Raw genomic sequence first — 15,304 nt, forward strand, 5'->3', positions numbered from 1 at the left:
CTGGGAGATGAGAGAGACAGGCGAGGCGACCATTTGGGACGGATACAAGGTTGCAAACCCTGTCCACACAGGGATATTGCCCCGGAACCTACACTGGGTGAGAGGCTCTGGAGCACTGGATGCATAGCCTGTAGAGAGGGGAGCAAATAGTATGATAGAAACTTTGCACAATGTGAAATATCGGTCCTGTACACGACCTACAATATATCCTCTAGGCATAAGACAAAATATATAACCAGCTGACCAATATAAGTACTGGGTGCAAGAGGTGCCTAAAATATAACTTTTAATAATCCATTTAAAAGTTTAAAGCAATTAAAGTGTATAATGTGCTTTTGTTTTATGTATTAAATTCCGATTCCAAAATAATAAAGAGCTGTTAAGAAAAATAGGTCAAGGGTGCTATATTAGTGGCAAAAGGCACTCCTAGACCCCCTCAGAGCACCTGTTAAGAATTGCTCTTTGGATAATACTCCCTTGATCACTTTTTCTACTGATCAAGTCACCCTCACCCAACGCGCTTCTATCACTTATTATTAAGTGAAGTCATCAGGGGTGCTAAACAGAGTCACAAGAGTAACTTTAAAAAGACAGATACATTTAGTTCATATACTGTCGCAGGAGGGCGGGTATATACTGCCAGGGAGGAGCCGACTTTTTTCCTAGTGTCAGCGCCTCCTAGTGGCAAGAGCATATACCCATCAGTTCGGTGTCCCCCAATGAAAGCGACCGAGAAATGGTGTTTTTTTCCACAGCATATAAATTAGATTTTTTTCAAGGCTCATCAACTCCACTGCTACTGGAAGTACTGCAGTTTTACAGCAAAAATTCTACACAGCAAATCTGCAGCATTTCTGTTGCTTGCAACTCCACCTTTAACGTGAAACCAAATTCTTTAGTATAAAGATGGGTTCACAAGTATTTATAGGCAAAGTCACGAGTCTTGTTTATCAGAAAAGGGCTTGTGCATGGAACTTCTCTAAGCATGGTAGAGTTGCCTTGGCAAATGTACTGAGCAGCGTGGCCTGAAATTTGAAACTAGGTTTTAAGCTTTCAGTACATTAATTACTTAAAATAGGAACTGTCTTATGTTTAAAATATAAGACAGAAGATGAATCTTACCATGACCTGAGCCTCCAAACTTCTCGTCTGCACCAGATCAGCTAGCTCATCATAGTAGAAAGCAGCAGATTGTGGCGATTGCTCACAGCATGTACGAGCTAGTTCCAAAAGAGATGTGACCTGTATGGATCCACAGGAAAAAAAAAAAAAACAGGCAAACTGATGTGCTAAGATGATCACTATTTTTGTTTTTGCTTATTTTTCTCAAGATCAATTTTATTAGTTGCTGACTACAGAGCGGTGGTGACAGCTCCCCCTTAATGGCAGGACCCTAGGCACTTGGACTGGATACATACCATTAGGGTACGTTCACACGTACGCAGATTTGATGCACAGGATTTTCTACCGGAAATTTCAATGTAAGCTAAATGACTGAGCACAGCTTCTAATCGGCAGTTACAAATCCTGCACATCAAAACTGCACAGGATCCTGTATGTGTGAACGTACCCTTAGGGAGATTCCAACATTTTTACATAAAGACCCGTAACAAATACACCGCCAAAACAATATAACTCCCATCCGGATTATGTATCAGATTTACTGCGGATCTCAACCCTATACACAGAGGGTGGCATAATCCATTACAAATCCACAGCACAAAGATCATGCGGTGGTGCAGGTAATATTTGCAGTCATTTAAAAGTGGAAAAACTGATTTTTTTTTTTCCTCCAGGCCACAACATGGCAGCAGCAACATCAGCACTTGCAGAAGACTCACCTGCCGGTAGACATTAGGACTTAGAGCTGGCGTTTCTAATTTGCTGGATGCGGATTTTCTCCTATGGTTACAAAACAGAATGCAAAATAGGGTTAAGTGCACACTGTGGTTTTGTACAGCAGAATCAAACTCCAATTAACTTCCATTGAACAAAAAAAAAAATATATATATATATATATATATTTTTGGACTACATTTTTTAATGCAGCAAAATTGAACATACTGTAATGGAAACAGTGACTTAAACAAAAAAATTAAGCTAGTCTAATCTGTTTATAGGCTGGGAAGATAAGTCAATATGTTGAGTGCAGTGCCAGAGATGCAATATATAGACGTTTGTATGTATACAGAATAGAATGTGTTACATTACGGAGGATGATTATCAGTCACAGGGCATCACTGACCTGTCGTGTACAACCATGCTTCCCGCCATTCTCACTGCCCCAATCACCCCAATGCGCTTGTACTTGAGTGCAGTGCTGGATAGTTGCTTTCTTATAACTATATGTAGTTCATCCTTTAAGTAGAAAAAAGAAAAATAAGATGGAGCACAGGACCTTTTGGTATAACCTAGGTTACATTAGTATAAAAAAAATACTGCTCTTCTTCAAACATACCCCACACTAAATACAATGTCCCTATTCTTTTTTAGAACCAAAAGTCCCAACAGCATCATATTTTTGTCATATAAAAGGTACAATGTTAGCTGGAAAATGATATAGCACTGTATAAATATAGTGAACATATTCGGCAGTGAGAATCAAATATTTAAAAGTAGTGCTATAAACTACATGTACTATAATTCTGTGCTAAGAAAGAATACCAGAAGACTGGGCAGGGGGTTTAAACAGCTCTGCTAAGGAATGACAACTATACATGACATATGAGGGAAACATCCGAATAAAAGTGCCAATGACTACTAGGAAAGGCAAATCTAAGCTTGCTGGTGGGGTCTGTTACACATGCAAACCTAGTGTCCCACTAAACACAATCTAAATAAAAGCAATTAAGTTAACCAAGGGTGTTGATCCATGGATTCATTCTATAAAATTTGGGAAGAATTTCTTTCCCCTGGTATAGGCTTATAGGCTTTTAAAATCTGCCACATAAGGGTGTATTCAGACATACAATATCCTGCACATATTTGAAGCAGTGTTCAAAGTAACCTTCAGAACGCCGAGTGCAGCACAGATATTCGGGGCAGGGGGGCGGGGGTCAGCGATAAGGCATCTAATCCTCTATCCTTTGGATTGTGGGATTGGGCGAAGTACCCCTTTAAGGCAATAGCTACACATTGAGCGCAACTGGTAAAGGTCCAACCATTGTAAACCATGCCACTCGCTACAAGAAGTGACAGCAACACTAGGAAAGCACAGTGATAAGATAATGATTGCATACCATAACAATATATTATCAAGAGGAAAAATGTGTTAATACTGGCACACTGAGCAGCAATAATGTTACCTCCTTGCTGCATGGGGGGGAAAACAGATCACGGTCTCTGTACTCTAATGAAAGACTATACATAGATCTAGTTACTAGCACTTTACTATGATATGCCTTGTTCTATGTGAAAATGTCTAATAGTACCTGGATGTGGGAACCTTCGGGGCTGAAACCAAGAGCACACAGGATCTGGAAGAGTTTGCGGATTTGTCGAGAGTTCAGATTGTCCAGGTGATCTAATATGCCCTGTAAAATAATTTCAATAACCAAGCATAAACCATACGTAACCATTTCACAAAAAGAAAAACTGAGATTCAGCCTCATCTGAAATAAAAGTAGGTTCCTTTATTATATCCACATAAAAATGACTCGAAGTATGTTACTGTTATCTGATGAATATCAATAAGAACTATACTGCCTGAACTACAGGAAGGATTATAATGTACCATAATATATAGCAGTTACCCCCTTAACCCCTTAAGGACCGGGGGTTTTTCCGTTTTTGCATTTTCGTTTTTTGCTCCTTGCCTTTAAAAAATCATAACTCTTTCAATTTGGCACCTAAAAATCCATAGGATTGCTTATTTTTTGCGCCACCAATTCTTCTTTGTAATGACATCGATCATTTTGCCCAAAAATCTACGGTGAAACAGAAAAAAAAATCATTGTGCGACAAAATTGAAAAAAAAAAAACGCAGTTTTGTAACTTTTGGGGGCTTCCGTTTCTACGTAGTACATTTTTCAGTAAAAATGACACCTTATCATTATTCTGTAGGTCCATACGATTAAAATGATACCCTACTTATATAGGTTTGATTTTGTCGGACTTCTGGAAAAAATCATAACTACATGCAGGAAAATTAATACGTTTAAAATTGTCATCTTCTGACCCCTATAACTTTTATTTTTCCGTGTATGGGGCAGTATGAGGGCTCATTTTTTGCGCCGTGATCTGAAGTTTTTAACGGTACCATTTTTGCATTGATAGGACTTATTGATCGCTTTTTATTCATTTTTAAATGATATAAAAAATGACCAAAAATGCACTATTTTGGACTTTGGAATTTTTTTTTTGCGCGCACGCCATTGACCGAGCAGTTTAATTAATGATATATTTTTATAATTCGGACATTTCCGCACGCGGTGATACCACATATGTTTATTTTTATTTACACTGTGTTCAAAAAAAAAAAAAAAAAAAAGGGGGGGTGATTCAAACTTTTAATAGGGGAGGAGTTAAATGATCTTTATTCACTTTTTTTTTTGCGGTGTTATAGCTCCCATAGGTATCTATAACACTGCACACACTGATATTCTATGCTGATCACTGGTTTCTCATAAGAAACCAGTGATCAACGATTCTGCCGCATGACTGCTCAGGCCTGGATCTCAGGCACTGAGCAGTCATTCGGCGATCAGACAGCGAGGAGGCAGGAAGGGGCCCTCCCGCTGTCCTGTCAGCTGTTCGGGATGCCGCGATTAGCCGCGGCTATCCCGAACAGCCCGACTGAGCTAGCCGGCCACTTTCGGTTTCACTTTTAGCCGCGCGGCTCAGCTTTGAGCGCGCGGCTAAAGGGTTAATAGCTCGCAGCGCCGTGATCGGCGCTGCGCGCTATTAGAGGCGGGTCCCGGCTTCACTATGACGCCGGGCCCGCCGCGATATGACGCGGGGTTACTGTGTAACCCCGCGTTATATCAGGAGAGCAGGACCAAGGGCGTACCTGTACGCCCTTGGTCCTTAAGAGGTTAAGGACCCGGGGTTTTTCAGTTTTTGCATTTTTGTTTTTTCCTCCTTCCCTTTAAAAAATCATAACTCTTAATTTTGCACCTAAAAATCCATATGATGGCTTATTTGTTGCGCCACCAATTCTACTTTGTAATGACGTCCGTTATTTTACTCAAAAATGTACGGCGAAATGGGGAAAAAAATTATTGTGAAACAAAATTTAAAAAAAAACACCATTTTGTTAATTTTGGGGGCTTCCGTTTCTACGCAGTACATTTTTCGGTAAAAATGACACCTCATCTTTATTCTGTAGGTCCATACGATTAAAACGATACCCTAATTATATAGGTTTGATTTTGTTATACTTCTGGAAGAAATCATAACTACATGCAGGAAAATTAATAAGTTTAAAATTGCCATCTTCTGATCCCTATAACTTTTTTATTCTTCTGCGTATGGGGCGATATGAGGGCTCATTTCTTGCGTCATTATCTGAAGTTTTTGCGGTACCATTTTTGCATTGATAGGACTTATTGATCGCTTTTTATTCATTTTTTCATGATATAAAAAGTGACCAAAACGGGGGGCGTGGCCTGGCCGCTGTGGTGCACGGACGTGGACTAGCTGAGCTCCGTACACCTTCCCACTTCAGCGACTAATTACCCAGCTTAATCAACCCCAGCACCGACAAATCTTGTCTTAAAGACTCCTGGAGCAGCCCTGAGATGCTGGCACGAAGAAAGAAGCTTCCCCGCCACCGCTCTCTAGTGAAGTTCAGCTTCACCCCCAGGGACGCCTCGGGAAAAATGGCGCGGCCGCAGAGCGCGAACAATCCTCCTCCCCTAAGCACTCACCTCTGGAACGGGGCGCAGCATACTCCGTACGGCCGTTAAGACGGCGTTCATCCCCAGACTCCCCGCTGCGGGCTGCGCCCTCCCGTGGGAGGGTTGGGGCCCAGAGCCCGAAGATCACCCCAGCAGCGCTCTCTGGAGGTGGCCCGGACTCAGACGCACGGAGCTGCAGCTCTCCCTCAGGGACGGGGGTCGGTTCCCCTGCAGTCTCTCTACAGCAGAGTCCGGATAAAGCACTACACTCCTCGCCTGTCCTCACTACAGCAAACGAGGTAGGACAGTTACAAACTGTGGAGGGACAAGTGTGTATTACAGCAGAGCCTCTGGCAGACATCCCAGTATTCAACCAGTCTCTCACTGATACAGCTATGAGGGATATGCTTATGATGTTGCGCACCACCTTTCTCCAGTACATTAGCAAATTAATGCACCCTTTACAATCAGATGTTCGGGCACTAGGGGATAGAGTGGATCATCTTTAGAATAAACTGGGGGAATTTGCTGAATCCCATAACTCCTGAATAGACTCTCACTCTACGAATTGGAGAATGATGTGTCCATGTTGAAGGCTAAAATGGCGGATCTGGAGGACCGCAGTCGCCGTAATAATATTAAGCTGAGAGGGGTGCCAGAGTCTATCACTCCTGCAGAAATACCCAACTATGTTTGCTCCCTGCTGAAAAATGTTTTGCCTGGGTGCAACTCTCAGGAGCTCCTTAGTTACTTCTGCTTAGTTACGTCTTTAGTTACTTCTGCTTTTTTAAAGTCACTACATCCTTCCATCCCTATCTCCAGAGCAGCTCTCTGCTCTGACTGCAAAGATTTCACTAGAAGAGATCGAAACCACTATCAAAACTCTTCCCTTCGAGAAAGCCCCAGGCCCCGACGGGTACACCAATGGATACTATAAGAAATTTAGCACTTTATTGTCCCCTCATCTAGTTAACTTTTGTAACGCGGCTATGGAGGGAGGGAAACTACCCGAGGAAAACCTTTGTGCCACCATTACGACCCTGCCCAAGCCGGGAAAGCCTCCAGATCACCCCCAAAATTTCCAGCCCATTTCCCTGTTGAATCAGGACATTAAGATTTACGCTATAGTACTGGCCACCCGCATTGACCAGTCGGGTTTTGTGGCAGGACGTCAGGCCTCCGATAATATTAGAAGACTGCTTAATATATTTAATCATCTGGAGCACATGGGATTGCCGGAAGTGGCCTTTGCATTGGATGCCGAGAAGGCGTTTGACTGCCTTTGGTGGTCTTATGCCTTCTCGGCCCTCACTAGATTAGGGTTTGGTGGCCCAATAATATCTGCCCTCACATCCCTTTATTCATGCCGTCTGCGAGAGTATCGGCCAATAGCACGTTATCAGGGACCTTCCATATCACAAACTGATCTCGTCAGGGATGCCCACTTCACCACTCATCTATATCCAGTCCATGGAGCCGCTGGCACAGGCTATACGCCAAAATCCAGCTATTTCTGGGATTACTATTGGCGGTACGCAACACGTTATCTCTCTGTATACAGACGATGTTATTTTGTCACTCACTGACCCCATCACATCAATACCAGCAGTCACGGACACGATATCTAAATTTGGCGATATTTCCTATTACCTTCTTAATGCCTCTAAGACTCAAGCCTTAGCGATCAATATTCCCATCCCCCTCCTTCAGACCCTCAAGACTACTTATTTGTTTGATTGGAAACAATCCTCCATAAGTTATTTAGGTATTCAATTGTCTTTCCTACATAAGACTATATACTGAAAACTACCTGCCCCTATTAGCCCGTATGAAGGCAGATACCGAATCCTTTTCTAAATCAGAGACCTCCTGGGTGGGTAGGGTTGCGGCCTTCAAAATTTTCTTTTTACCGAAATTTCTTTATCTTTTCCGCACCCTCCCTATCTCCATTCCCCCCTCCTTTTTCACACAAGCCCAGAAAATACTTACCACTTACATTTGGGTGGGTAGACGCCCTAGGCTCTCCACTTCCATACTCACTAGATCCAAACAATTAGGGGGCTTAGGTTCTCCCGATTTACACTTATATTACATAGCCACTTTGGTGTCAATGTTGAAGCATTGGTGGAAAAACTCCTCGAGGCTACCATGGGTTGACATGGAGAGCCACTCAATACTTCCCTTCCGGGCTAGAGACCTTCTGCTCCTCCCATATTGGAAGATTCCCAAACCCTTCATGCAAAACCACTTGGTTAAAGCTTCCTATGATGCTTGGGTTCATTACATTTCAAACATTGGCGCATCGCTTAAAGCCGACCGTAATGATCTCCCGCTTACCTTTATTCAAAGCTGTATTCCTGATATAAATTTGTCTAGATGGATTGCTAATGGAATTACACATGTTCGTCATCTTTATAATGAATCCTCGATTGTTACATTCACCTCTCTCTCTACTACTTACCATATAGACAAAAGGGATTTTTTCAAGAACTTGCAAATACGTCACTTTTTAAATGGCCTAGCTGAAACAGAGACCCCTCTGGATGCAAGAGCATTGAAACAAATAGAATCCCCCCTTAGGGGACTTAAATCCTACTAACTCTCCCTGCTTCAGGAAGCCAATTGTTCTAAGTGTTATCCTCTACGGATGTGGGATTGTGAATTGGATAGTAGTAGTATTACATGGGAGGATTGGCAAAAACCATTCAAGATAGTGAATAGGGCGTTCCAATGTTCCTCGCATTTGGAGTCCGCTTATAAAACAATGTTACGGTGGTACTATACACCTGACCGTCTTTGCTTGATGTATCCAGAGGCCACGGACAGGTGTTGGAGAGGTTGTGGCCTTAGGGGTACCTTACCTCACTTACTATGGCACTGTCATGTAAGCTGTTCGGGATGCCGCGGCGATCCCGAACAGCTCCCTGAGCTAACTGGCATGGTTTTACTTTCACTTTAGACGCGGCATTCAACTTTGAACGCAGCGTCTAAAGTGTTAATAGCGCTCGGCACTGCGATCAGTGCTGCGCGCTATTAGCCATGGGTCCCGGCCTCGTGTTATATAACGGGAGCGGACTCATGACGTACCGGTATGTCATGGGTCCTTAAGGGGTTAAAGTGCTTTAATATTAGTTTATAATTTATAAGTAGCAGCTACAAACCGTACTGTGGTATGCCGATCACCTAAACTAAAATGCATCAAGACAAGCAGAGAGTACTTCCAATGGTGACAGACACACCAACCTTTATGAAGACCACGTAAAGAGCCACGGCAGCAGTGTGACTAGACACCAGATCACTTATGGCATCCAGGGCGGTGTCCACTTCATCAGCATAACCACTGCATATGTGAGTCACTAAAGTTACAACTAATTCCTGCAAAAAAGCAACAAGATATGTAGTAGAACAAACCACAGCACCATGCATCTGTAAAAAATGATGACCAAGACATCAAAACCTGTGTAAAGTTGACCAGTTGCCCATAGCAACCAAATTGCTGCTTTTATTTTTCAGAGGCCTTTTTAAAAAGTCAAAGTTGCTATAGGCAACTGGACAACTTTTCCTCTGCACAGATTTTGAAAAATCTCCCCCAACGTTCTTCTACCACACAAGAGAATATAAAGCTGCATCTCTCACACTTACCTGCTGGCAGTAACGGTCAAACACGGCAAAGGCATGCTTAAAGAGGTGGCTGCCAAACAAAGACACAATGGGCTCCACAGATCTCAGAAGTGTCTGGGCCAGAGACAGTATGGACGCAAAGTAAAACATAAGAACCTGCAGGGAAAACACCAACCATTAAAAAAGCTTCTTCTTGTAGCTTTCTGGCAATATAGTTAAAGGGGTACTCTGTTCAAAACATCTTTTCTCTATCGGCTCCATTGGGGGGACACAGACCGTGGGTGTATCTTGCTGTCTCTTGGAGGTGTGACACTATGGTAATAAAAAAAAGTCAGCTCCTCCCAGCAGGATTTACCCGCCTTCAGGCTCTGAGCTAGTCAGTTTAAGCTTAGTGTCTAAGGAGGTGGATGGGTCTGGTTTGCTCCAGACCAGGTCTACTGTTTTTTGTTTTCCTAGTATAGGGACGTGTTAGTTTTTTATTCCTTTTTCTTTTCTGTTTTCAGGTGGGGACTCAGGTTCCCCGTTTCCCCATTGCGAGTAAGGGGGCACAGACATTGCGTATATGCGCTGTTAAACCCCCCCCCCCCCTCGCCTACGGCCAGCGCCTGGGTGGTACCTCATGGGTCGGGGTCCCCCTATGTCTCTGCTCGCCTCGCTTGCGCTATAGCAGCTAGGCGTGATGCAGGGACCATAAGCTGGCTAAGACTTCACTGAAGACTCCATTAGGCAAGTTCTTCTGACTGAGGTAAGTACTTCCCCCCCCCCCCTTTTTCTCCATAGATATGAAGCTCGCAACCTCTGGAGACCCCCTGTTTTTGGCCCACCTTCAGTTTATGGGGCTGCATTTTTTATTGGGGGAGCAGTGGCACCTAAGGGGGCATATATGTAGGGCATGTGTTTTGGGGCACTTTACTATGTTGTGTGAGTGTGTGGTGCTTGGTTCTACTACCCCAGCGCCTTATATGCGGCTGTCAGCCGCAGCGCTGTTTCGGGCCGGGCGCTCTCGGCGCCGGCTTACTTTAGTTTTCCCTGAGCGTCTTATTCGCAGCTGACAGCCGTGGCGCTGCTACGAGCCGGGCGCTTCAGCGCTGGCTTACTTTCACTTTTGCCGGCCGTCTCTGCCAGTGTTTAGGCCGCCCGCCCTATTCCCCCGAGCGATATGCGGACTTGACATGGCGCTCGGGACATGGAGCGGGCGCCATGGCGGTTCTTCTTCGGCCATCTGTAGCTCCGCCCACTGGGCTGGAGCTCTCGGGCACAAAGCAGCGTCGAATCAGCGCAGTGGGCGCGATTTTTCTATGTGAAGGGGCCGGTTACCGTGTGCCTTGCTTCTGGCACGCCCCTCCCTTCCTATTGGCTGGCCTGTTCAGTATCTCTGACTGCAGGGAGCAGGTTTTCTCTGCAGCTAACAGGGGACGCAGTCTAGGGGAGAAAGTTCATGGGACAGGTCTCCTCTCTAGGGCTATTCTCCCTCTACGCAGAAACCTGAATTTCAGTGCCTTATTTCTGTAGCACTGTGATGCTAAAATGTCTGGCTCTGCCTAGACCTCTTGCCCTGTCTGCTTCACTGCTCCCCCAGACCCCCGGGTGCTCCCTGATGCCCGCCCTCTTCTCCCCCTTGGGACTTGAAATTGGTTCTGAGTGCCCTCCAGGGTGCACCCTTGGAGCCCCTGAGAGAGGTGTCTCTCCGCCTCCTTTCTTGGAAAGTGGCGTTTCTTGTGGCTATCACCTCCATCCGGAGGGTGTCAGAACTGGCAGCTCTTTCCTGACATTCTCCGTTTCTGGTGATCCATCAGGACAAGGTCGTTTTTCCGGCCAGATCCTTCCTTTTTGCCCAAGGTGGTCTCGGCTTTTCATCTCAATGAGGATATTGTCCTCCCGTCCATTTTGTCCTGCTCCCTCTCATCCTGAGGAGCACTTACTACACAAGCTGGATGTAGTCCGGGCTGTTCGGGCTTATCCTTCCATCTCTCTTCATTTCGTCAGTGTGATTCCTTTTTTTGTCCTTATGGACGCAAGGGACAACCTGCTTCCAAGGCCACCATTTCTAGGTGGATTCTGTCCGCCATTTCGGAAGCCTATCGCTGCAAGGGGAGGATTCCTCCTTTCAAGGTTGTGGCTCATTCCACTTGTTCTGTCGGGGCATCCTGGGCTCTCCAGAATAGAGCCTCGGCCTCGCAGATTTGCAGGCGGCTACCTGGTCGTCTTTGCACACTTTCTCGAGGTTTTACCGAGTTCATACTTTCGCATCGGCTGATGCTAGTCTGGGGCGTAAAGTGTTGCAGGCGGCAGTGGATCGGCCGTCTGCCTGATTACTTATCTGCCCACCCAAGGGACGGCTTTGATACGTTCCACGGTCTGTGTCTCCCAATGGAGCCGATAGATTTTACGGTAAGTGTTAAAAAATCTCCTTTTCTCTCTCTTTCTCGAAGGATCCATTGAGGGACACAGCTCCCGCCCTTTTTGGGATTTTTCCTTTGGTTCTCTGTCCGAGGGTGTGTTCAGTTATGTTTTTTCTTCTGCTTCTCGGACAGTTTTGGGTCTTTTTGACCTGACGGTCTCCTCCTATTGCTCTAGAACTTAAACTGATTACCTCAGAGCCTGAAGGCGAGTATATCCTGCTGGGAGGAGCCAACTTTTTTTGTTGCCATAGTGTCACACCTCCTAGAGACAGCAAGATACACCCACGGTCTGTGTCCCCCAATGGATCCTTCGAGAAAGAGATTTTACGGTAAGTGTTAAAAAAATCTCCTTATCCCCTATCCAAAGGATAGGGAATAAGATGTTAGATCGCGGGGGTCCCACCGCTGGGGACATCCGCGATCTCCAGGCTGGCAGCAGTGGCATCCGGAACACAGAAGCTTGCAGCTTCCACGTACGTGTCGTCACGCCAAGCCCCCTTCATTGAAGTTTATGGGAGTGGGCATGACGGTTGGTACATAGTGGTCACGCCTCCTCCCATAGATGTGAATGGAGGGGGTGTGGCAGCTGGCATCGCCAGTCACGGGCACGGAGCGAAGTTCACTCGTGCACCAAATGACAGGGGTGCCACAGCAGAGATTGCAGGGTCCCCAGCTGCAGGACTCCCCCATCTAACATCTTATCCCCTATCCTTTGGATAAGGGATAAGATGTTTTCAGTGGAGTATCCCTTTAAAGGGGTTTTCCAGTGTAAACCTACTGACAGGCTTATCCTGAGGATAGGCATCGCACCCCACCCCCTTAACCAGCTATACAGCAGAGCCACGGAACCCACACTAGATAGTGAATTGAGTCGGTAGCAGATGGCTCTGTTCATTTTGTAGTGGCTGTACTGGGTTACTGCAGCTCAGGATCCATTCAGTTTAGTGGGAGCTGTATTTCAGTAATTCACACATGGCCTATAAACAATGCACAAAGCATTCTGCTTCCATCTCTATTCACAGTGTATTGCAAATACTGTAGGTCTGCCAAACACCCGACTTTATTTTGAATAAAATGTTTTTTAAAAAACAGGCATTTTTTTTTTTTATGATGAGATAATGAACATTATATTTTATCCTCTTCAGGACATAGGGCGTATGAATACGCCCTGCATTCCGAGTCCTTAAGGACCGAGGGCATATTCATACGCCCGTGGGAATTCCGGAGCCGGATGCCTGCTGAAATTGTTGGGCAGGCATCCCGGCATCTCGCCCAGGGGGTCATTATGCCCCCCCCATGTCGGCGATCGCCGCAGATCGCTGGACAATTCAGTCCAGCGATATGCGGTGATTCCGGGTCAATCGGGTCTCCAGCTGTTGCCAACTCTCAGCAGTCAATGTACACCATGCACCGTACATGCTGGGAGTTGTAGTTTTCCAACAGCTGGAGGCACACTGGTTGTGAAACACTGAGTTAGGTCACAAACTCAGTGATATATAACCAGTGTGCCTACAGTTGTTGCAAAACTACAACTCTCAGCAGTCACCGACAGCCAACGGGCATGCTGGGAGTTGTAGTTATGCAACAGCTGGATGTCCCCCCCCCCCCCCCCCCCCCCCCCCCCCCAATGTGAACGTACAGGGTACACTCACATGGGCGGAGGATTACAGTAAGTATCTGGCTGCAAGTTTGAGCTGCCGCAAACTTTCTGCTGCAGCTCAAACTGCCAGCGAGAAACTACTGTGAACCCCCGCCCGTGCGACTGTACCCTAAAGACACTACACTACACTAACAAAAAATAAAATAAAAAGTAAAAAACACTACATATACACATACCCCTACACAGCCCCCCTCCCCAATAAAAATGAAAAACGTCTGGTTCGCCACTGTTTCCAGAACGGAGCCTCGAGCTGTTGCAAAACAACAACTCCCAGTATTGTCGGACAGCCGTTGACTGTGCAGGCATGCTGGGAGTTTTGAAACAGCTGGAGGCACCCTGTTTGGGAATCACTGGCGTAGAATTCCCCTATGTCCACCCCTATGGAAGTCCCTAATTTAGGCCTCAAATGCGCATGGCGCTCACTTTGGAGCCCTGTCGTATTTCAAGGCAACAGTTTAGGGTCACATATGGGGTATCGCCGTACTCAGGAGAAATTGTGTTACAAATTTTGGGGGGTATTTTCTGCTTTTACCCTTTTTAAAAATGTTAAATTTTTGGGAAAACAAGCATTTTAGGTAAAAAAAATATTTTTTTTTTTACATATGCAAAAGTCGTGAAACACCTGTGGGGTATAAAGGTTGACTTAACCCCTTGTTACGTTCCCCGAGGGGTATAGTTTCCAAAATGATATGCCATGTGGTTTTTTTTTTTTGCTGTCCTGGCACCATAGGGGCTTCCTAAATGCGGCATGCCCCCAGAGAAAAATTTGCTTTCAAAAAGCCAAATGTGACTCCATCTCTTCTGAGACCTGTAGTGCGCCAGCAGAGCAATTTTCACCCCCATATGGGGTGTTTTCTGAACCGGGAGAAATTGGGCTTAAAATTTTTAGGGGTATTTTCTGCTATTACCCTTTTTAAAAATTAAAAAATTTTGGGAAAACAAGCATTTTAGGTACAATTTTTTTTTTTTTTTTTTTTTTTTACATTTGCAAAAGTCGTGAAACACCTGTGGGGTATTAAGGTTCACTTTATCCCATGTTATATTCCCCGAGGGGTCTAGTTTCCAGGATGGTATGCCATGTGGTTTTTTTTTTTTTGCTGTTCTGGCACCATAGGGGCTTCCTAAAGGTGACATGCCCCCCAAAAACCATTTCAGAAAAACGTACTCTCCAAAATCCCCTTGTCGCTCCTTCCATTCTGAGCCCTCTACTGCGCCCGCCGAACACTTTACATAGACATATGAGGTATGTCCTTACTCGAGAGAAATTGGGCTACAAATACAAGTAAACATTTTGTCCTTTTACCCCTTGTAAAAATTAAAAAATTGGGTCTACAAGAACATGTGAGTGTAAAAAATGAAGATTGTGAATTTTCTCCTTCACTTTGCTGCTATTCGTGTGAAACACCTAAAGGGTTAAAACGCTGACTGAATGTCATTTTGAATACTTTGGGGGGTGTAGTTTTTATAATGGGGTCATTTATGTGGTATTTCTAATATGAAGACCCTTCAAATCCACTTCAAACCTGAACTGGTCCCTGAAAAATACTGAGTTTGAAAATGTTGTGAAAAATCGGAAAATTGCTGCTGACCGTTGAAGCCCTCTGGTGTCTTCCAAAAGTAAAAACACGTCAATTTTATGGTGCAAACATAAAGTAGACAAATTGTATATGTGAACCAAAAAAAATGTATTCGTAATATCCATTTTCCTTACGAGCAGAAAGCTTCAAAGTTAGAAAAATGCAAAATTTTCTAATTTTTCATCAAATTTACGGATTTTTCACCAA

The 15,304-nt window shown here is 44.8% G+C and overlaps 1 protein-coding gene across 4 annotated transcripts in view; it reads right to left on the reverse strand.

Moving 5' to 3' along the window:
• FANCD2 (FA complementation group D2) overlaps positions 1-15,304 on the reverse strand; it is a 165,435-nt gene that overhangs the window by 125,347 nt on the left and 24,784 nt on the right. For all 4 annotated transcript variants that reach the window (XM_056525269.1, XM_056525270.1, XM_056525271.1 and 1 more), the window contains 6 exons: positions 9,480-9,614; positions 9,081-9,212; positions 3,432-3,533; positions 2,246-2,358; positions 1,842-1,902; positions 1,123-1,242 (listed from right to left, as the gene is read on the reverse strand). In XM_056525269.1, coding sequence (XP_056381244.1) covers positions 1,123-1,242; positions 1,842-1,902; positions 2,246-2,358; positions 3,432-3,533; positions 9,081-9,212; positions 9,480-9,614 — 663 coding nt within the window. The remainder of the gene's footprint in view (positions 1-1,122; positions 1,243-1,841; positions 1,903-2,245; positions 2,359-3,431; positions 3,534-9,080; positions 9,213-9,479; positions 9,615-15,304) is intronic.

The sequence above is a fragment of the Hyla sarda genome, chromosome 6 (genome assembly GCF_029499605.1).
Source record: "Hyla sarda isolate aHylSar1 chromosome 6, aHylSar1.hap1, whole genome shotgun sequence".
NCBI classification, from domain to species: domain Eukaryota; kingdom Metazoa; phylum Chordata; class Amphibia; order Anura; family Hylidae; genus Hyla; species Hyla sarda.